Below are 24,124 nucleotides of genomic sequence, written 5' to 3'. Positions count from 1 at the left end.
TCTGTCTGCAGCAGCAGAGGCAGGGAAGCCTCTTGTTCCCGAGGGGCTCAGAGCCACGGAAGGGCTGGGATGAAGGGAGCTCTGCAGATCAGCAGGGGCAGCCCCCCTGCCCAGGAGGGGTCACCTGGAGCAGGGGCACAGGAACAGAGGGACAGCAGAACTCCCCATTAGGGAGGTTTTATTCCAGCACAGGGAATAAAAACCCCACGGTAAGTGGGGTTTGGAGCCTCAAGGCCAACAGCCCGGCAGGTAGAAGTGCCTCAGGAGGAGGCACACATTATTCTGCCACACACTGAAGAAAATGCTTGTGTTAAGTTTTCTGAGTGAAAGCAGGGGAACAATAAACCCCATTTATCAGATTTGATAGGTGCAAAATACAGTCAGTGAAAGAGTAGGGTCATTTCCTCCATGGCAGCCTGGGTAAGGAAAGTAAATGATGCTTAATTCTAAAAGCATCTGACAGTTGTGGCTGGTTTGGACTGACTGGGTTACTACTGACGAATAATAATGATGTATTCTGCAAATAGACCTATTGTTATAAGTGAAATGACTCATAAAAAGCATTCTAATGCAAACCTAGGCTATCAGAATTTGGTCCACATTCATTTTTTCACTAATATAACAGATGCAAATATCAATGAACCCTTATTTCAACAGGGCATGTATTAAGCATAATATACTTTATCTCCATTATTTTTAGGCAGAGTTTCTATGTTTGTTTGGGTTTTTTAACCAAATTTACATAGTTAACTCTAGCCTACAGATGAGTTCTATGAGATGCCATATTTTGTATTCTAGAGTTTCCACTGAGAAATGTCAATTATTTCACTAAATTTATGGTTTTTCCTAGACAGGTATTTTAATTTGTCTCTTGATGTATTGAACAGTTTAGCCCTTGCCTGTGGTTTGAAATATATCAGGCAGATTAAATACCTTTAGGAGTGCCAAAACAAAAATTAAAATTTTGGCTTTTAAGTCATAAAAATTTGGGGGTTTCTTTTTCTGTATAAAGGTACTAAGACAAGCTGTTGTTTCAATAGTTTTATACATAAACTCTGTCACAGACCATAAACCACTTGCCAGAAGCTGAGTCTAAGTCAAGTTTCAATTTCAAACACAATAAAAAGGCTAAAAAGCAGTTTACAGTTTAAATTACTCTAAGAGGAACTGAAGGTTTTTAAGAACCAAATCTATCCAAATTACATGGGCTGATTGTTACCACTGCATTCAGAATCTAAAGAATTGAGGCCAGCAACAGGGAAGTGTTGGTATTTCTTAGGAGGCGAATTTATAAACACCAAAAGCTCCATCCTCATCTATCATGATCAAGACAAATACAGGCTCAGAGAGTTCTGCATAGAGAATCTCGAGGATATTTACTTGTTTTTTGTTTTATTCACCAGTCCTGAGGCTAGGCTTGCAGGAGGTACAGAAACCATCTGTTTATTTTTAGAACACAATCCAGGCTCACCAAATACCAACGCACACCCAGCACACAGAACATTAACTCACTGAGCATTCAACCTGCTCTGCTTCAGTTCAACCCAGAAACAAATGGGGAATAAAATCATAATCCCTTTCAGCATGCAGTGATGGATGAGAAGGAGATGTGCCAAGCAGGAGTAGCTCAAAAGCGAGAGAATTACCATAAACTAATGTAAGGCAGGTAGATGCTTGTTGGAAGATTGTATTCAGAACAGTTATCAATGGCTTACTGTCAAGTGGAGAGATGGATGACGTGGTTCATGGGGTTTGTTCTGCTTCTAGAATCATTCAATATTTCCTGAAAGCCAGAAGGCAGGGAGAACTTATCAAGCCTTTCAGATGACACAAAGTTGGGAGCCATCGCAAGTACAGGAAGAACAGGATTAGAGTTCAAAACAATTTTCACAATTTGGAGAGTCTAAAATAGCAGGATGCAACTCAATTTGGCAAGTAAAAAGCATTTTGTGTGAGGGAAACAATTAACTCCCCAATTACAATAGAGCAGATGACTCACAAGACAGAAGAGAATGTGGAGTCAAAATGAGCTGAATGTGAGACAACAGCAACTTGCTGATGAAAGTGCTCAAGCATTTCCTGGTATATTAGTTAGTATGTTATGTGCAAGAAATGTGGAATAATCTCTCCAGTGCACCTCACACAGGTAAGGCTGCAGCTGGAACAGTGTGCCCAGTTTTGAAAAATACTGATTTGTATAGTCAGGAAAGTATAAGAAAAGCTTTTACAACCAAATATGTAAAGATTACTGGGAACTACTCTGCTTTTCCACTAGGAAAAGACAATAATGGGTCTAAAATATAACCCCAAAATGGGTTCCGGCTGCACCAAGAGAGATTTCAGTTGAACATTAGGAGAGTACTGACAGAAGGCTGCCTCTAGAATTTGCAGTGTTCCCACTCCTGCAAGTTTTCAAGAATCTATCAGTCAACCATCTGCCAAGAATGGGAGGGGAAAATCTGATCCTTTTTGGGGCCAATGGCACTCACTGCATTCTCACTCGAGGTTCCTCCCCTCCATAATGTCCAAGTCAAGGCTTTGTCTCCTCGTAGCCTGAAACATTTCCCAAAGCTCACTGCCACGAAAACATTCATAGACACGGCACAACCACTGAACAGGCACCCCCAGAATTTCCCTGCAGATCCTCTCCCCGAGGCTGGGAAGATCAGGGAACAGTTTGGAAGGTAAAGAAGTCAAGAAGCAAACTATTCCCTCCAAGGATGAAACCTCCAAATACTGAAGTACCAATTTGTTGTTTTTTTGTTTTTGTTTTTTTGGTTTTTTTGTTGTTGTTGTTGTTGTTGTTTTGTTTGTTTGTTTTTGTTTTGTTTTTGTTTTTGTTTTTGGCTGAGTTGCTGTTCCTGAACATCCATGGGTGTCCCACTGCTCAAGAGCAAATAAAGCAGCTGCAGAAGGGGATTTACTTTTGCAGTGGTCCTGACTGCACACTGAGCAATTTGCACAATCTGCCTCCCAACTTGAATCAGTTAAAATGCACCCCTGGGGACTACATTCAAAAACCTATTTGGAAGAACATCCACTGTCTCACTCTGAAAAAGTCCAGGGGGAAAAAAAGCAAAGTGTCAGGGGCTGCAGCTCCTGAAAAGAAAGCAGCAAAAAAAGCAACAGAAATAAGGACCTGGCTTTCACTTTTGTCTTCATTTTTTAAAGGATCTCTTTATGATAATGCTATAAAACTATACATAATAATAATTGAGCACATGGAACAAAACCAAGCAAGCACTATGCAAAATTGGAACCTGGCCCTGAAAACCTTTTCTCAAGCATCCCATTCATCTCACATGCTTTGTTGAAGACTTCCTGCTATTTCAACTTGCACACTTTGGTGCTTTGGAACTTTCCCTACTTCATTTTGCAAGAGCTAAGTAATTGCTTTCATCTTCCTTCCGTGCTAGAATCTTGGTGGAGATTCTTATTAACTGTAAGAGTCATTTAGGACCCAAACTCCTGAAAATCAATCCTGCAATTTCTTGAGAGCCACGAGTGGCATTCTTTGTATTCCCATGAAGCACAGCAACCTCGGTGATGTTTTAGCAGTCCATAAAATAGGTTTACTTAGAGATCTGTGGAAAACCTGTGCCATAATTCTTAAAAAATTAGCAGATCACAACTACCTTTACTCAAAGTTTAAAAAAAATTTAGTACTTTGATGATGTGATACAGGAATACTGATAAAATAAAATGCAATATCTTATTTACCTTTATCATAATCTCCTTAATAAGAGTTATCATCAAATATTCTAACTGCTGTTGTTTTGTTTTGTTGTCTGATGACTGTCATCTTGTTTTGTTTCTAAGCAAGACAGGAAACTTATCTGCAATCTCTAGCAAGGCTGCCTAACTTCCTATAAAAGTTATTAATTACAGGAGTTGTATGAACTACACTCAGCTCTAGATATATTTCAACTCAAAGACATTAAATACAGTAAAAATATGGACTAGCTGAAGAATCAAATGCTATTTTACATTTTTTATTTCTGTGCCACTTTTCTATTTTCAATAGAGAATCCGATAGTGTCCATGTGTTATTCTAATGCATATTTTTAGGGAATGTATGAGGAAGATGGCACTTTTTTGTTAAACAGAGTGCTCAAGGTTGAATATTGCCTTATTAATTTGGATTTTTTAACCTTGGATTTGTTGTATTTTGTTTTTCAGCCCATGTTACTACAATTTTTGCAGTTTCTGCTCTTGTTTTCATTTTGAAATAGACCCTGCAAGTTTCTGAGTGTATGTGAAATTACCTGCCTTTCTCTGTGTGCATTCTGCTGGAAGTACATCCTACAGGACATGACTGGGTAACACCTATTATAATGTTATCTTTTTAATTCAGGTGGACTTGTCTCTGGCTTTTAGAGAATGGGTTCAAAGCTCTAAACTCCACTTACCAGCCATTCCCTTTTCCCTGGGACCCTTCCATTGGCAAGGTGAAAGGATCACTCTCTCACCAGCTGAGAGCAAATTCAGTAAACAAATATTTGGCACTGCATTTACAACCTCGTTTCCTTAGGATTTCATTTTTAGCAATCTAATAGCTGTGATTACACGAGACACTTTACAGAAAGTAGCCTTGGATTCTTTTTCAGGTGCTTTCCAGCTCCAGCTGTGTAGTTCAAATTCCTCTCTCTCATTCAGGCCCTTGAAGCACATTATTTAGATATGTCGCCCGTTTTCCTACTCAGCATGAGGAACAGTCAAGTTCAAACTACCTCACCAGCTTTCTAAAATGATAGAGCTATTGCTCTGAAATGCAAGAAATATGTGTGGTATCAGCTTTTTTTGTTACTGCTATTATTTGATAAACTCAAGAAGCAGAAATCGCTTCTTTCCAAATGCCAATCTGCCTTGATCTTAAGCCACTCAGCTTTAGCAGCTGCAGACCAGCAGAACTGTTTTCAAACATCTCTGCAGTGATTTTGTACTTATTTTATTAATCAGCAAGGACAGCTCTTGGTGCTACTGAAGAGCCCAATCCTCAATTCCTGATCCTTAATAGCTGCACTTTCTACTTGTAGCTAACGAGGGAGAGCTGTGGGACTGACTCAGCTCTGCTCTGGCTGTGTCAGCCCAGCCCTCTCCTAATGGGCTGTCACCAAGACAACTCACATGGCACCAAACACCTCGGTACCAACACCACAGCACATCCTCAGCCTGCACAGACTGTTTGGTACCCAGAGACATGAAAGGGCTCCCAGCAGTGCGAGGACAGGCTCTGCTTCCAGCTCTGCGTGGGAGCGAGCAGTGACACACTCCAGGAATGCTGGTGTGTGCTGCAGCCACCCTGCTGCCCTAGCACTGCTGCTGCTGCTGCAGCCACCCTGCTGCAGCCACCCTGCTGCCCTGGCACTGCTGCTGCTGCTGCTGCAGCCACCCTGCTGCAGCCACCCTGCTGCCCTGGCACCGCTGCTGCTGCTGCAGCCACACTGCTGCCCTGGCACTGCTGCTGCTGCTGCTGCTGCAGCCACCCTGCTGCCCTGGCACCGCTGCTGCTGCTGCTGCTGCAGCCACACTGCTGCCCTGGCACTGCTGCTGCTGCTGCTGCTGCAGCCACCCTGCTGCCCTGGCACTGCTGCTGCTGCAGCCACCCTGCTGCCCTGGCACCGCTGCTGCTGCTGCTGCTGCAGCCACACTGCTGCCCTGGCACTGCTGCTGCTGCTGCAGCCACCCTGCTGCCCTGGCACTGCTGCTGCTGCTGCAGCCACCCTGCTGCCCTGGCTCTGCTGCTGCTGCTGCTGCAGCCACCCTGCTGCCCTGGCACTGCTGCTGCTGCTGCTGCTGCAGCCACCCTGCTGCCCTGGCACTGCTGCTGCTGCTGCAGCCACCCTGCTGCCCTGGCACCGCTGCTGCTGCTGCTGCAGCCACCCTGCTGCCCTGGCACTGCAGCTCTCTGGGCTCCGTGGACCCGGATGCTGCTGCACACACCTTCTTCTGCTGCCTTCTTCGAGGGGAAGGTGTCCCTGCCATGGCAGGGGTGGAATGACCTGAGCTTTAAGGTCCCTTCCAACCCACACCACTCTGGTTCTGGGATGGTACAGTTCTATGAAAAGGAGCTTCTACACCCCTCTTGCTAAAGCAGAACAACACTAACCAATCCCAGTTCATGCCTCTTTTTATTATTTCAGTCAGTTTACTTAACTTTAAACCTGCAGTAACTGCACAGCCATGGCAGCAGCAGTAGTCAATAAAATGAGCTGGAAAGCAGCAGCTCAATCCACGCTCTGACTCATGTTGAACAAGTACTTTCTCTACACTAATCCCATGAGGGTTCAGATCTAAAGTATTTAGAAGCTGAACTATTTAGGAAGGCTCTGTTAAACACGAGTGAGTTCTGTTCCTAGCAGCTCATTACTTTCCTCTTACAGTAGTAGATTCCTTCCTGTACCAAAACTGTTTCCCCATTTCTCTCCAACTTGTAGTGCCTCCTTGTCACTGTATCATGAGTAATTACAAAAACAGTCCCTGTGCCTCTCTTATTAACACCTCTGAAATATTTGTGCAGTGATTTCATATCCTTCTTTAATCACCTCTGATCCAGTTTATACAAATTTAGTTCAATCAATCTTTCATTATAAGTAATATTCTCCTGACCTTAGCTACCCTGCTTTGAACCTTCTCAGTACCTCAGCAGTGTTTTTATGATGCCAGCTCTTATCAGCCCTACACACAATATTATAAGGGCACCCTGTACCATTGGGAATGAACTGGACATTAACAACCAGATAGAAGAAATAGCCTGAACATCACAAACATATCTGTGACCTTTGAAAAGGTGCTGGTTTATACCCTCTTGTTCCCTTACTTGTTTTCTTTCTACTGGACTCTATGATAAGGTCTAAATGCAAGCAAGACTGCAAATTAAAAGATTCAAACCTGGCTTCTGTTGAGTGAAGTTTTCATTCCTCCTAGGCCTATTCATTTATGTTCTGAATTCAGGGATTTGACAGAGAGGGCCACACACTAAATTAAAAACTCTCCTTTTTAAAGCATGTGCTCTTCCAACTGAAAGTTAAACCAGGTATCAGGGAAAAACCCACAATTATTCAGTCTCCAAAGAAATATCCACATCCTATTAGGAGAGTCTTCAGCTTTCTGGGTCTGCTGACTCTTCCATCCATCCTACTGTACTTCCTTGAGCCTTGGCTTTGTACCAAATGCCCACATCCAAGACAAGCAGTGCTTAAAAGCTGTTCTTTTTCAGCCAGAATAAGGGCTTGTGCTTCACTAATCCCATGTGCTTTCCAGTGCAGTAGGGCTTTGCTGTAATTTGCCTTATTCATGGAACTATATTTCAGGTATGTGTAGGAGTGACATTATTTAAGTTCGTGTGAAATGTAAATAAGTCAGACACAGCTGAAAATGTATTTCCTCTGCCATCCCTATATTGTAGAACACAGTGTCACTTCATATTACTTTTCATTATGATAATCTTATTTTAAAGCTGACAGTCATGATTTAATATCCTTGAAAAAGCTTAAAAGTGAGAAGTGTACTCCAGCTACTTTTAGCAGTCTTAAGGAACCCCCTTTCCCAGCATTTGGATTGCCATCATTTGGATTATGAGAGCATCCATACAACTCGTGTACCTTTATAAATAAAACACACCAGGCAGGGAGCCTGGCATCAGTTACTGAGATGGAACCATAATGATATAAGGAATATATTTCAGCCCACCATGAGTTTTGTTACTAATCTGATGCCATCACGTTGTAAGTTTTGTCTCTCATAGAAAAAATCTAAATCTGTATCTTTGTCATGTATTAATTATATCCACCCTCTATCCAACAAACCAGTGGTCATAATAAAATTCACCTACAAAAAGCAAAAAATATTCACAACAAGCCATCAAAAAGCCTTTACCCTAAGCCACATTCAGAGCACTGAGTGTAAAATAACTTCTGAATTACCTCCTTTCATGTGTCTATAACTCTTACAGAAGAACTTGCAAACTAGAACTGTGGCAATATATGCATTTTTCATCTCAGGTAATGGAAAATTATTGTTTTATGGGTCACTCACCAGCACTTGTTTCTTTGTGCCCAGCATTACAGAACTGTTTCAGTGAGGAGGTTGAGTAATGTGAGTTCTAGCTGAGGGTGATTCAGATAAGGGCCACATCCAGCTCCTGCCAAGTCAGGAGGAACCAAAATGCAGGAGAGGAAGCAACTGCTTCCCTCACATTCACCCTCAGGTGTGACAACCCTTCCTTAGCACAGGCACAAAGCCACATCCTCCTCCTTTGCTCTCCCTTTTTCTTCTGAGGATTACAGAGGCAGAGGAAGCAGGAGGCATGGTTGGGATAATTCCTCATGGTTCACTTTCCATGTGCCATTAAAACCAAGCAGGAAGGTCAGACAATCCTTACTCTGAGCCAGGAAATTAAAAAATTACAGACAATACTGCCCTGGTGTCGGTAGCTGCACAGATCTACATTTACTCTTGGTTTCTAAGAAAGATAATAAAAGGCCAGTCATCTAGAAAAATTACAAATAGATCAGCTCTCAATAGCTATACTTTTGCTAACACTTGATACACTCCTATGAATGACAGAAAATATTTACATTCTGAAGTGGATCACTCTCACACAGCCCATTTCTTAAAATGCTGCTTCCATTTAGGGGAAGACACAATATCTGTGTTCAGAAACAATTCTGTTTCAAATTAACTGAAAAGGCTTTCAACTTATCAGGGCACTAATGAAGTGTAACCACAGAGAAAGTACAGCTATACACACACACACATTCCCTCTCACACCCCCCAAAAATCCCAAACAACCCTCAAACCCTAAAATATGTATCACATTTGGAGGATCATCTTCAGGTTTGATTTGTTGGAGGTGAAACACAACTATATCTGCTCTGCTTTAATTTGTACACTGTCACAACAGCACCAAACACCTTCCCACATGATAACCTCCCTGAGGGTCCTGAGGACTACAAGATAATGTGTTTTCCTGGCTTAGTTACTGAGAGTTGTGATGGTTCACATTGCAAAGGTTGGACAAATACAAAAGAAACAAACATCTGCACACTTCCTATTTGCTTTGGACATTTTGCTTTAGAACAATCTTTTTCACCCTGTACATGTGGCTGCAGTTTCTACATAGCTACTTGCATCTGGTTTGAGTAATGATTAAACTCTTACGTATATTTATATTTTATATAAATAAACCCTAAACAAATGTGCGCTGTTTGGTGAGAGCAGGATGGTGATTCCACTACAGATGAAGGATAACACATAGAGATGGTACAGAAACAGGGAACAGCCTCAGTACAGAAACTCAGCCAGCTGCAGAGAATTAGAGAAGAACATAATTGATGTCCTCCACAGATCTAGAAAAATGGGGGATCTGAAACCATTTATTCACTCAGAAGCAGCTCCACAAAATGAAGCCACTTCGGGACTGTGGCCACAGCTGAATTCTTTGTCAATAAATTCCCCTGGGACACAAACATGTCATTTTCATGGTAACTGAACTGCTCTGCAAAGGAATATTTGTAGCTGGAAATGAAGGGAGGAGGGGGCACTTAATGCCAGTGAAACAGGAGAAAACCCCTGACTTTCAGGTTCACCAAGAAGCTTTGGAGCTCTCTCTGCTTTCATAACAGGAATCACTTTCCTAGGGGAGAAAAAGTTACTTCTTTGGATTGAGCATTAGTGTTTAATGCAATACAAATAAGAAAACTAAGTGAAGTATTTTTTTAATATGTGGAATATTTTATTCAGGGCATTTTTTTGTGAAAGAAAATCTTCTGTGTGGGTGGAGAATGCACTTCTTGGCTCCTCTAGGAAAGCTGACGTGTTCCCATGCTAAGGCACTAACTTTCCCTAACAGAAACTGAGAAAATCCTACAGTCAATTCCCCTCTAATTAGGACAACTCACACAAGTCATTACTGCATGCAATAATTTGTAATATTAAAGAAACCAAACAGTGTATTTAGATACTTGATGATCAGTGGTCTGTTCAGAGTTATATTGTGACAAACAAGCCACAGGAACAAAAGGCCTTCTCCAATAAACACTATCTTAACACACTTATTTTGGAACAAGCTGCTCTTTTTCCATTGTACTGTGCTAGAATTTTTCTCTGTAAAACTCTATTTTACATGCAGTGTAAAAATAAAAGGCTGAATTACATTCCAGGGATCCCTTTTACATTTAGGATAGCTGTCCTTCAACAAGAAGAACGCACTTTGGACTAATCCATTAATATTTATTGATGCACACTAATTACATAAAGTCCCATAAAGTTGGGTCATTTCTAGGAATTGGAAAAAATTTTTCCATGCAATTTCATCAGAAATATTTCAAGAAATTCCAGCTTTTAAAGATTACAGGAGTACTGTGTTTAATGTTGGTGAGAAAACTTAGTTCACTTAATCTACCAACACCATCCTTTAGTAATTTCTCTGAGAATTTATTTTATAGTTTTGTTACTCTGTACAAGGACAAGAATTTTTATTCCTGTTTTACTACTTTACAGCTGATAAATTCAGGTTGATATTTGTATATTTAAAAAGAGTTATTTTCTTTTCCTTAAGAGATCACAGCTGCTTCACTCACAGTGATTTAAAGGGATTTCTAGTAACGGGTGACAGAACATTAGAAATATTTTCAAATTACCTTAAAACTTGCATAGGACAACCCATGTACAGAAAACAAGAGGGAATGGATTTATTGGCACTTTTTTCATTTGACTTTCAAGACTACAAAACCACAGAGAAATAAAGCCACCCTAAATGCATGCTAATAAAACTTCACACCAACACTCAACAATTGATGCTCTTTCTCTCCCCAAATTGATCCAACCAATCAAGAAAAAGAATTTTCAATGGAAATATAAAGTATATTTACTGAAATTCCCAGGCTGTTGCAGCAGCTCTCTTGTTAAAGTGTAGAAATGAGCTGAGGCACAGACTTCTTGTTTATCACAGCATGAAAAGGGTCCTGCTTTATTCCTCTTTACAGCTCAGCCATCCTGACTCCAACCTTTCACTGACTCTGGCTGCAGCAAGCTCCTGCTGGAGGTTTCCCTTGCAGCCTCTGACTGCTGGTTATTTCCTTATAAACTCAGCAGGGATTGGTGTGCAGGCTTTGACTGCAGCTTTTCCCCAGCCAGACTGTGACTGCAGGGATTGGTGTGCAGGCTTTGACTGCAGCTTTTACCCAGCTAGACTGTGACTGCAGGTTCCAGCAACAGGCTCTAACTGCATTCCCAGACTGACCTCACAGCACTGATTCTCTGTCCCCAGGATCCTTCTTCCTTACATTCCTCCTCCTTCATGATCCTGCCCAGCTCACCCACTCTCTTTTATCACACTTATCTTTATTGGCCATAGCTGTGACTCATCAGGGTGTTGGGTAATTAACACAGCTATTACTTATCAGGGGCCAGGTCACCTGTACTCCCTTCTCCTACACCAAGCTGAACTGTACTTTAGCTGGGAATGCTATGGAGTCATATTGAACATTACATTATGCTCATCAAATCCCTCAGGCCAAGCCTGCATTCCCTGACCAGTTTTGTCACACAGCTCCTCCTCTGCCTTCAGTTGCTCCAGTAACTTCTGCAACATTGCCAGCACCATCACCCCCATTACCATTAATCCCTGTTTCTCCTGTGTTTTTCCCCGAGATCAGACTCTGAGGAATACGAGTGAGACCGGAGTTACACCTGGGTGATGAGACACAGGAGGCAGGGGATGGTCATCTCTGCAAACATAACCAGAGATTTACTCCAGGTTGGAAAAAGCCTCTAAGACATTGAGCCCAAGCATTCCCCAGCACTGCCAAGCCCCCCTTGTCCATGGCCCCAAGTGCCACATCCATGCAGCTTTAAATCCCTCCAGGGATGGGGACTCCCCACCACTGCTCTGGGCAGCTGTGCCAGCACTGGACAACCCTTTCCATGAAGAAATTGTTCCCGATTCCCAATCTAAGCCTCTCCTGGAACAACCTGAGGCGATTTCCTAAGCCAGGAGTTGCTATTTACAATCACCTACCTGTATGGGGCTCAATAGAAAAGTAAGGCTGTCCTTCCAGAATGCTATAAACCAGCTTGGCACTATTTCCATACACTGGATCATCTGCATCTGTAGCTGTTACTTTAGTAACAAAGGTGCCTAAATAGAAAAAATAAACACAATTAATGTTTACACTCACAAGAAATTTGCATATCTTATTCAAAAACTAATTTGAAACAAAAATTAATTTCCTTGTGAGCTGTAGAACAATAATAAAAGAAGGAAAAAATATCAGTAACAAGTTAAAATATTACTTGTGGAACAGAAACAAAACATTTCCCTTCAAGCTGGTATGTGCCAGCAGCCTGAATTTCTGGGTAAAATAAAAGCCCTCTTAGTATCTGTATTATTTAAAGCTTCTTTGTAGAATGCATTTAAAGCTACCCAATAGATCTGTGTAGACTTCAGCATTTGCAAAAAAATCATATCAAAGGGATACAAAACACAAGGTTAATAATACAATATAATATGTTGCATTTAAGACTTGCAAATTCACATTTGAAAGAACTTAGCCAAGTTACAGAGACCAGATAGAAAAACAATAATAAAGAGGGTTCTTTTTCCTTCCCTTGGCTTGCAGCCATGATAATGATTTGATGTGGCCACAGTGACAGAGTTGGGACAACAATGATTGTCTCTGAAATGAGTCTCTGCCACTCAGGGGGCCATTGTTCAGCCAGAGTTATAAATTCCATACTCTGACAAAAATAAATAGGGAAAAAAAAAAAAGGAAATTACCCTTTTTATTTCTTAGACAACATAGCACTTGCCACTTCTGTAAGAAGCAAAATGGAATGAAATTCAGTTGGTTGCATTAAGGTTGCTGCAGAGAGGTTTTTTTGGCTGACATAAAAGTATGATGGCATTAATTAGGCTGACAATAAAGACAATATATACACAGGGAGAGAAAGCAAGGGAAGGAGAAAGGTTAAGGGCTGAATTATGTTCAGAAAGGAAAATAATTACAGCACCCATAAAAAAATCTCCCTTTCTGGATATGCCAATAATAATAGCATCCTGTTCCTTCTCAGCCTTGGCGTGCTGTGAATCCTGATCCCACGGCCCTCAGGACAGCAGAGCAAAGGGAAGGAGATCCTTTGGCACAGCCTTGGTCCTTGCCCTGTGCTCCCTTTTCCTCCCTCCCTGCACAGCAGTTTCGTGGCTTACAGCACGTGTAAATTATTTAGAGAAATGTTTGCATATCTAGACACAATTTGCACGTGACCCAATAGCAGGCATTTCACTCTTTCCCACCTGGCCACTTCAAACACCAGGGCAAGATGTGGGGTTAGGGTTTGGGAGGGCAGGATTTGGGAGGATGGAGAACACCTCTCTTAGGGAGCACAAGTTCTGCAGGGACTGAAGTTGTGGCAGGTTTGCTACGTGAAACTAATGGGATAATTCCCAGTGAAGAGAACGTGGGTTGCAGAAATACATCTCACTAGAGAAAAAAAATGGCTTTGGCCAGTATTGGGCATTTAATTTTTTGTGTAAATTTACCCATTCATACAGGAGAGAATATCAGCAAAGGGAGGAAGAGGGTAAGTATCCCGCCAGCATCTCTCCTGGGCTCAGCAGGGGCCAGAGGAGCCCTGCAGCTGGTGCACATCCCATGGAAAAGGAATATTATGTCTCTTTGACAGATGCCTGCTGAACCTGTTCTATAAATAGGCAAACTTTTCACATTTTGAAGCTTAACTCTAGTCCATGCTGAAAGGTGAACTTATACCTAACCTTTAACAAAATAGTTTTTAACCTGTCACGGGGCCTGAGAAATGGAGTTTATCCTCAGCTTGGCTGTTAGTTTGTAAGGAATTACCATCAGAAATGTATTGTCTGCCCAGTGACAACAACCAGACAGTAACACACCACTCCTGGCAGCCCTGAGTGGAAATGAGAAAGGTGACACACGTGGTGCCCAGCCCTTGGCGAGTTCAGCAGCCTCACTCCACAGTGACATCCTCAAGGCCCTCCTTCAGCATAAGGAGGAGGAGGGAGGCCCTGGGGCACACTCAGAGGCTGCAGAAAACAGGCAACAACAACAAGGGAGTCTGCAGGACGCCTGAGTGTGGATGCTGCAGGAAGAGAGGGACAAGAGGCCACTTTGTGGCTTGCCCACAGGAGTCCCACGGCTTGAGGAGCTGCAGCTAACGGGATTGTCTCACCTGCTGAAGTTCTGGTGGCTCACCTCTTGTACTCACACCCCTTACCAGGGCTCTGTTCTGCTGTTCCCACAATCATCCCTCAGCCCAGCTGTATCTCACCTCTCTCGAAGTGAGACCCCAGCACATCCCAGCACATCCCAGTACATCCCCCATGCCCCACAGAGCCCATGGCCCATGTCCCAGGGTGACACCAGCCATAAATGCAGGCTCAGAGCTCCCTTCAGCTGGATCCAGGCTAAAGTAGCAGCTGATGTGTTCATTTCTGTGGCTGCTATCATAAAACTCTGTGGTTTGTAATCTCCTAAGACAGAAGAGGTTTGTGCAGAACGTCGTACAATGGGACAGGGCTGGAAAAAGATAAGGATCACCACAAAGTGAGAATTTTAGTTGGAGTATTTTATCGAAACTGTTTCATTTTGTTTCCATTATATACTTTATACACAAAGGAAAATAAAAGAAAACTGTTGACTTCTTGGAGATTATGTTTGATTTTTTTTGCTGGCTTTCATTTCAAAGGCCTTCAGAAATAATTACATTGCTTGTTTAGAAAGATTTGATATATAATTTCTATTCTTATCATACTTTGCTTGAGAATTCCTGAAGACTTTCTATAGATATTTATTTCAAGATCCCCAGACTTGAATGGATATGCTGATTTTTTGATAAGCACATTCTTTATCCTAAGTGTTCATTAGATGCTGAAGTTGAATATACCCTAATAAAAAGAGTTAATCAGTGTCTAACACTGGTTCCAATCCTGATGCTCAGCTACCAATTTTACCAGTTTTCTTCTTGTGATATAAAATAATTCAATCACTTATTGAGACCCCAAGTTCCACTGAAGTTTATAACTGTATTAAAAATACATGGGCAATACGTGTGTCAGTATTTCCAGTTAAAGTACACATTAGGCAGGGGGAAAGGTGTCACTTGAAGTGTGATTATAATCTCACCTGATAAAATTAATGAAGGGAATGGACAACTGAAATACTCTCCTGCCTCCTAGAAATCAATTCCTTCCCCAGCCAGCTTCTCCCACTCAGCACTTCATTTCCGACCATCACACACATTTCTGAGGACTGTCAAATCCAGTAATTTGCTCCCAGCAATCTCACTGATGAAAATTGTTTAGGGAAGATGCGAGCGATCATGAAACAGAAATTAAAGAAATTGCTTCCACTACTGAAATTAGTTAAGCTTTGGCATAGTTTAAATTTTATCACCTTTAATTTGATTTTTTTTTTTTTTTTTTTTTTTTTTTTTTTTTTTTTTTTTTTTTTTTTTTTCTTTATGCCTTGAATCAAATTTTCTGCAGGTGTGAAACACGCTGCATGATGTTGTTCACACTGGCAATAATCAGTACATTTAAGAGCAAACCCTGTCCCTCCTGCAGCTGCAGGTGATGTTTTAAGTCAGTGCTGTCCTGGTTCCTCTGCAGTGTGCTGAGAGCTCACACGGAGCAGCCAATCCCACTCCCACAGCTGATGGACCCTGGGCACCAAAAGATTTGGAGAACTGAGAGACTCCTGATGGTGAAAAACAATACAGAAAAAAAGGAACTCACAGCTACCAGGGCTGTTTTTAGCCACCTCCACACCAGAACTCTGCAAGCTTTGGATTATCAATATTTAAGCAGGATTTTACTCCATTATTGACACTGTGGTTATAAACTACATGTACATTGAGATTTTTTACAAGCATGTTGCATTTAAAGTTTTAAAGATAAAAATTTTGCATTGAAAAAGCTGTAAGAATGCAGGGAAGGCCATTTATTAAGTAAATGCTCTTGGAAAGACAACATTCTGGGTTGTGCTCAGCAAATAAACTGCTAAGGTCTCTGTGTTTAATTTTGACTGCATTTGGCTTGTGTTTGTTTCTTTGTCAATGCAACAAGAACTAATTTAGCCTGGGACTATGAATTTGAAATGGTGCCATTTTGATAACTAAGCCACTATTGTAGTCCAAGTCACTGTTGTCCTAATTACAATAATATTGCAGTTTTATATAATCAGGCCCAACAACATAATCACTGTTTCTTTTTTCTTTATGTACCTAATGTTATCTTATGTAAACCAAACTCCTTGTTTTTGAGAGATGAGGCAAATTTTAAGACATTCTGTAAAAAACTTTGTGTGTTTTTTCCTCAGGTACACTTTTGCAACGTTAATGACCCTGAAGTATAGATTTAACCACCGTAAATATAGACTGCACAGAGCTTCAACAGATTTTAATTAATGAACACTTCTAATGTGCTTTAACCATTAGCCATTGCTGATTGTTTTACTCTGTCAGTGTCAGATTGTTTTACTGTGTCTTTACAACAGGCCAGCAATCAGAGGCACAATTAACAACAGGACTGTTTTTATATGGCTAGGTGAGAGAGCCTGTGTTTGCTGGAAACTAAGATTAAAAACCATCATAAAAAAATAAGATATGTGTGCTCAGCTAGTGCTTTCTGTTGTTTTGGCTGTGTTTTTATGTGCAAGTCAGGGTACAGATTCTGCACATTAGTCAGAAAGAAAAATGCATATGCTGCCACAGGGAGTAGGAAAGCAAATTCTTTTGGTGTGGCAGTGAAATGTGCCTACTGGGAAAAAAAAATCCAAAAAATCAAATTTGAATGTTCTAGAGGAGGTAAAGCATAGTTGGTGCCAAGAATTTACATGAATCCATATTCAGTGAACAACCATTTTGTTGAAAGATTGTAATGGCTGGTGAAAATAAATAACGTGACCATTATGAAACCTGGTGGGACCATGTTTTCTCATCCTCCCGTGGACTTCTGGGGATTATTATATTTTTTTTTCCTTTTCTGATGGCCTTTTTGGTCTCACTCTTTTCTCACCTAATCTTCCCAAATCTTGACAGGCTGAAATCTCCATTTCATTCTGAGATCTGATTACCAACCTGATGAAGCATAAGGAGAGTATTTGCATGACAAAGCCTCACCATTATTTACCAACTCTTATTTCCATAAGAGGATCCTGTGTTTCAAAACCTTCAGCTGGCTTTGGAGCTGGGCTGGTGGAAGCCCTGCAGCCAGGGGTGGTAACACAAAGCATTGTTTGTCCCCAGCAGGTCAGATAAGCATTCTTCCCAAAATGAAGCCTTTTCTTCACTGTCCCTCTTTGCTATAATCTCACAGGTAGCATGACAGTTGTTGTCATGGTAACAATTTTTTATTGAATAAAACTGCAATAATCTCATAAAAACGTGCATAACTTCTTGACATGTAAATTATTACTGCCTCAAAGCTGAAGGAACTTATTCTTATTTGTTTTTCATTGTTGCTCATTTTTTTAAAATGCAAAAACATAGTTTTAAGCCTTATCATCCTGCATTATTGCATGAGACAATTTCTAAACACAAAATCTATGAATTAGAGGTTTCACTAACCAAATAAAGAAAATGTATATGAAAAAGGAATGTGTTTAAAGCACTACAGAACTTGTTAACATATGCAAATTACTGACATAAAATATTGCATGTCTTGGTGTTCATGCAGATCTATGAATACATACACACATAAATTGTGGGAATGTTGCATGAGTGTTTAAGGGTTCTTTTGCAGATCATGTGTTATTATTTCACCCCTGCCTTCTGCACCTGTATTTGAATATATTTTTATTATTATTACCAGCTACTTCATTGCCAGAGCTCTGGGAGCCCAATGTGAGGATCAGATCTCAGTGCAGGAGGGTTCTTTGCCCAGAGACCCCAAGGGTCAAGGACCAGGAAAGACAAACCCAGAGAGAAGAGAGACGAGGAGGTTGCTGGGCTCGATGATCCTCGAGGTTCCTCTTCAACCCAGGAATTCCACGATTTCCTGATTCTGAGAGGAGAGGATGTAAATCCTTTTGGGAAGCAATGCTGCCAGCACACAGGCTGCTGCCTGACCTACAGAGCCCACAGGACCCCTGAACCACTGCAAATGTCAAGGACAGCTTTGGGAACAGACGACAGAGGGCTGGGGTGAGTTTTTCACATCTTCCCACACTCAGAGGAAAGCACGTAAAAAAATTAAAATAGATCTGCTTTTTAAGTGTCTAGTGGACCCTTAATAAATGAGAAATGATTGAGGCAATAGATGACACCCACCCTAAGCAGAGGTAAAGGACAGAGATAGAGGCCAGAACAGTCCACTGAGGGAAAAATGGGCAACCTGTACTTGCCATGCTGGAGAAACAGGAAGGCCAGCATGCATTCTGCTGTTTCCATGGCAGAATCCAATATGCAATCCTTTCTAGAGGCAGAAATGAGAAAGAAAATTTGTGTATGTTACAGATGTAATACTGGTAGGTTGGTAATGAGAACCACATAAATACACTGATACAAGACTTCTCTTTATCTTCCGCAAAGAGAAAAACAACAACAAAAGCTTCCTTGCAATGAGAAATTGTACAAGGAGGAATAGCTTCCCAAGGGAAATAACAGAATCCTCCTCAGTGAAGAGTTCACTCTCTTGCACAGGATGCTGGAATAATGTATTCTAAGGGAAAACCCTAGAAAGACAGGAAGATTAACTAATAGGGTAATTTGTCTTTCCCAGCTGTAATTTATTTGACTCTAAGTAGTGAAATACTGTGATGCTGTCATGATCTTGTTTATGATGATTAAGGTAAGGAAGAAGGAAAAGAGGGTTATTCATACAACTGAGTTTTAGGCTCAACTGGCTAAATTAGATATCTAGGCTGCAGCAGCTGCCTGCTCTACCTGAGGGAGGAAAACAGAATCATCCTCTCCTGGAATCCTCCTTTTTTGGATGACTGGAGAGGAACAGAAATGAAATTGGCCAGCTAATGTGAATGCCTGCATGTCAGTCCTGTGACTCCCCTCTTTTGTGGATGTACCCAAAACAGGCCACCCCAGTCTCTAATTCCAGCCCTCCAGGAGCTGCAAGGGTATGAAGCTGACACTCCACCAAACAGAACAAGGAGAACCTTGCAAAAATTTTGGGTTTGTTTACATTGAATTCTATCATAGAACCCCAGAATGACAGAACCATTAATGCTGTAGAAGCCCTCCCAGCCCGTGGAGTCCCAGCTGTGCCTTTCCCCAGCCCAGAGCACTCAGGGCCACCTCCAGCCCTTCCTGGGACACCTCCAGGGATGGGCACTCCAAACCTCCCTGGGCAGCCCCTGCCAAGGCCTGAGCTCCCTTTCCATGCACAAATTCCTGCTGCTGCCCAAGCTGAGCCTCCCCTGGCCCATTTTAGGCCATTTCCTCTTGTATAAATCCCTGTCTAAACAACTTTGTGCACTTATACACTCATATACACACACCTGTAAACCCTTTATAAAATAAACTGCAACTGAAACAGTTCCTATTTTGTTTTTAATATTAAACACGAGTGACAAACATTACTTGCTTGTTTGGCCACTTTGCTTTACAGAAATAGTTGAATGTAATCTCACTGAAATACACTGAGAGATTTTTCAGTACTTTACAGAGCTGTAAGAAATGGCAGATGCTGCCCTAAAGAATGGGTAATTTAAACCAAAGGTTTCAGCACCTAAAAATCTGACTTAATGAAAGAATCTGAAAGAACTAATAGCTTGTTCTATAATAAATTATGTAGTACCATGCAGGAAAATGCAAGAAGCTGTTTCTGGGTTCCAACAGAAGAATCCTTTCATACCTTTGACACACAAAGTGATGTTTAACTCCATAAGCAGAAGAGCTATCCAGACTGCTTCTCCCACATGTTACATCTTTCTCAATGCAGTTTCTGGAGTAGATGCTTCAGGAGGTTAATGAAACCTTTAAAGAGTGTTAATGTCATGCAGCACATGTTTGAGTGGAGATCTCTGCACGAACGCATGACCTACCACACGTAACACAACCACGTTTGTGCAGACTGCTCGTGTGCCATTCTGAGGACTTCTATCATGTGAGGGAAATGGGAAAAACATATTGTATGCAAATGTGTGGCTGCAGAAGCATGAGAGGAGCTGGCTATGCCTGGAGAAAAAGGCTGTCTGAACATGCAGGGAGCGGAGCGCGCTGGCAGCCCCGCACCTCCAGCTGTATAATGAGGGCTGCAGGAAGCGTGGCTGGGAAATCTAATCAACTGTATATTCCACCACTTCTTGTCTGCATAAACTAATTGTTTTGGAACTCTGACGCTGTCTCTTTAACATAACATTTTGGAATCAGAAATACTGTACAAGAGAAATACATATTCAGATTTAGGGATATGTATTCCTCCCTGGCAATTATCCTGGCTGGTGTGCCCTGGGTTTACCTGTGTGGATCGAACAAGAAGGGACCTTCTGCCTTTTCAGCTTGAAGGCTGGCAGCTCTTTCTTGCTACAACTTATGAGATGGTGCCATTAGAGAGCCTGCAGGTATTCCTTTGCAAATTCCCCTGGGTGGCTGTTTGTTAGGATTAGTACATGGTTTGAAACATCACAGGCAACAGCAGAACGGTAAAACGTATTTTATGTTTGGCTTAAAGAATTATGTTTTCCTTTCATGCTATTTTTTTTTATTCTCCCTTCAGATATCATCCTCACTATAGAATATTAATTGATATTTGTGAGAGAAGAGGGAAATAGCTCCTCTTCTGTTCAGGACTTTTTGAAAGACTGCTTGTCTCTAATCAATTGACTATTTCATCAGCATTCATTCTGCGAGGTCCCCAGGCAAAGGCAGTGAAATTGGATGATCACTGTACACTGTATTACCAGGCAGAAAAAAAGATACTCTAAGTCTTGTTGATTCCAGTGGAAGTTTCAGGTTATGCTCAGGTGTATTGTAAAAAAATAGAAATAAATAATAAAGCAGCCTAGGCTGTTTATTGCAGAAACTCTTTCATTTATGACTCTGTGTGGTGAGAACTGAAAGTGGCTGATACCATCTCGCAGCTTTGATGCTCTGCTGGCTTTGTTTGGGAGAGTGAAGCCCGGAGTGCCAGCAAGTGTAACCCAGGGTGCAAAAGCAGGGTGTGAAATATTGTCCCCCCAGGCCACTGCGGGGCCAGCAAATGGCAGCAGAGCCCTTCTGTGCCCAGGGAAGGGGCACAGCTGAATCAGCTGCCCAGCAGCTCCCAGGGCTGACTCCGTGCTGACAGCAGCTCCACAGGCAGCCGTGAGCTGTTTTCATGGAAAAACAGGAAGAGCTGCAGATTCAGCACTCAACCAGAAACAGAGGTGTCAGCTCAGGGCAGCGTGGGGAATGACCAGTGCCAGAGAAAAAACATGGATTCTGAACTGCACCTCATTGTGCCAAATATCAAGTGTGTCCATCAGAGAGATGCCTAACACAGGCCACTTAATGAAGAACTTGAGGAGTGTTGGTCCCTGATGTTCTAAAGCCAAGTCTTTGTGCTGGCAGAGGAATAGAAATTACAGCAGACAAGGTTTCTGTGAAAATATTACCACACTGAACTGAATTTTCTGACCAAGAACTTTCTACCTTGTGGTGAGACCTTCTCCACATTTCCTGTGACTGAAAAAGATGAGATTATGCTCCAGAGCTGTGGCATTTCACAGAGGCTCAGTCTGGCAGGAACCTGTGCTGCTCTACTTCCTCTCATCCCTCTGTTTTCCACTTAGGCATCATCCCCTGCCCAGCAAACAGGCTCATGTAACCAGCCAAGCTTAGAAAAATGAGATAACTTCAAAGCCTGAAAAACCAAACCATACCACTCTTTGAAACACCTTTTTTTTTCCTTCAGAATTTTACATTTGAGGAAATTGTGAGAAATCCATGCTGAGAATAGATTTAAACTTGTAACCAGAGGAGAATGCATCAGACACCTGAGTCAGAGACTTATTTTCACACAGTCACAGAACACAAACACGATGACGCATTCCATATGTACAAATGGAAGAGACCACAGAGGATTGCAAAAGCAGAATATCTGCAACAAGAACAAGTGGATTGTGACTAGGAGGCAAGAGGAAAAACCACAGCAGGACAGATTCCTGTAGGTACACAGGACATTCACCTAAGACTGCCAAGATTTCCTCTGCTCTGCCATCACATGATCAACATGTGACAGCTCTGTCTGTCCTCATCCCAAAACAGGAACATCATGGAAAGATGAATTCCTCTGTTTGGAAGAACTCCATAAGGAACTATGTCTGCAGCTCTGATCCCAGCAGATTTTTCCTGCAGAGTTTATCTTCACTGCCTGTCATCTGCACAACTTTCCTTTGTGCCAAGGGAATGCATGTGTGCAAAAAACAATTTGTGACAAATTGCTGCCAGTGAATGGAGAGGAAGAAAGGCAGTGTTTGACCAAGAAACCAGCACACATCAGTAGCTCCACACCTTGCGCAGGTAAGCCAGGTCTTGCTCCTAAGCACCACACAGTGCATTCAGAACCTCAACACTCGAGTACTTCCTGCCATTGGCACAAACCACTTGCAGCAATCCCACTGATTTTGGTAATTCTGTATTGTCAATTAACTGGTTGAGTACAATAGGACAATACAGAGGGGGATAACTGAAGGATCAGCCTATAAACCCATAAGAATATTAATTTCATCATGGTCCTTGAGCTCATAATGACCATGTCAGAACAATACAGAAAGATAATGACATTTCTGATCAGACCTCATGAGAAATTAAAAGCACAAAAATAGCAGCAGGTGCTCATAACTGTGTTTTGTCAAGGCTCAACAGCCAGTCAGGTTAAGGACAGACAGCCAGCCCTGGTGTTGAATGTCCTGAGCCCCTCCTGAAGGTTGTGTGTGACCATTTTAAACACACACATTCACCAAAGAAATCTCAGATAAAACTCCTCAATACCGCAGCTACTGCGCCTCATTATGCACAGGAGAAACAAGTGGAGGAACAAGACAACACAAAAATATACTTTTTTTTTAACAGCTGTTTCACTGTTGCCACATTTTACAACATCTGCTGGGTTTTCCCTTGGCTTTTGCACTGCCTTTGCATTTACCCTTTGGGCTAATTTGTACTTGACCCCAGTGCCACAGTGCCTTTACTCCACAATTTTGTGACAAACTATCATTGATTTAACAGTTATGCTCTGTGCCTTAAAAATCAATGATAAAAAACCCCAGCAAGACAGTGAGGTTGATCTTGATAACATCTCAGGTCAGGTTTTTATCACAACTTGCTGATTTGTCAAGTTATTTTATCACTATTCACATCAGACATTGCATGTTGATTTCATATGGAGCAGATTTTGTCCTTTTGCAAACAATTTGTAAGTAGAAGAGAGTGAGTATCTTTGGGAGAACTGGAAAGCAAAGCTGCACTATGTACAGTGTGGTCCTAATACACCTGGCTGGACTAAAGAACTCTGCTCTGCTTTTAGGGAAAAAAATGATAGAATTCATCTGCAGTGGTGTAATCAAGGGCAAACCTTGATTCAAGGGAAAACACTCCTAAGTAGATGTGCTTGTGCCAAAACTGAAAATTGATATTCTGACTCAACTGAAAGCCTAAACCTTTTCCAGTAAAGACCTTTCATAGAAGCATTTAAGGACAAAAAATATTATTATTCTAAGCTTTTTCATACCGTTACTATTTTCAAGTGGCAAAGGCAAAAGCATTTCTAGAGCAATGTCAGACTGAATTCCACTGTGTGTGGAATTTCTTTTTTTTTTTTTTTTTTTTTTTTTATGACTGTCAGGAGGAGCCTTAATATTTGGAGATCATTACAGTTTGTCTGTTTACCTTAATTCAGGCAAACGATGAGAGAATTCTCTTCCCTTACGGCTTTTGTTCTTCCTCCATCTGTGTCCTTTTTTATTTCACCAACACGTTTGTCACTCTGCTTCAGTCGGCTCCTGTCTTTCAACATGACACTCGCTGTCTAAACACTCCTGGCTTCGCTGAGAGCGAAATCAAGAGACTTCACTCCTCATTCCTCTCCCGAAAAAAGGGATCCTAAAATTCTGCTGCCAGGAGACAATATCCACTTTGGCTCCCATTACCA

At 41.7% G+C, this 24,124-nt stretch overlaps 1 protein-coding gene across 2 annotated transcripts in view; it reads right to left on the bottom strand.

Annotated features, from left to right (window-relative positions):
- CDH8 (cadherin 8) overlaps positions 1–24,124 on the bottom strand; it is a 157,374-nt gene that overhangs the window by 70,667 nt on the left and 62,583 nt on the right. For both annotated transcript variants that reach the window (XR_010082060.1, XM_063410636.1), the window contains exon 4: positions 12,023–12,142. Coding sequence is in view for 1 of the 2 variants with exons in the window: in XM_063410636.1 (XP_063266706.1) it covers positions 12,023–12,142 (120 nt within the window). In the remaining variant the exon portion in view is untranslated. The remainder of the gene's footprint in view (positions 1–12,022; positions 12,143–24,124) is intronic.

This window comes from Prinia subflava, chromosome 13 (assembly GCF_021018805.1).
Source record: "Prinia subflava isolate CZ2003 ecotype Zambia chromosome 13, Cam_Psub_1.2, whole genome shotgun sequence".
In the NCBI taxonomy this organism is placed as follows: Eukaryota; Metazoa; Chordata; class Aves; order Passeriformes; family Cisticolidae; genus Prinia; species Prinia subflava.
Note: the sequence above shows the minus strand (reverse complement) of the source record. Positions and strands in the feature narration are given on the sequence as shown.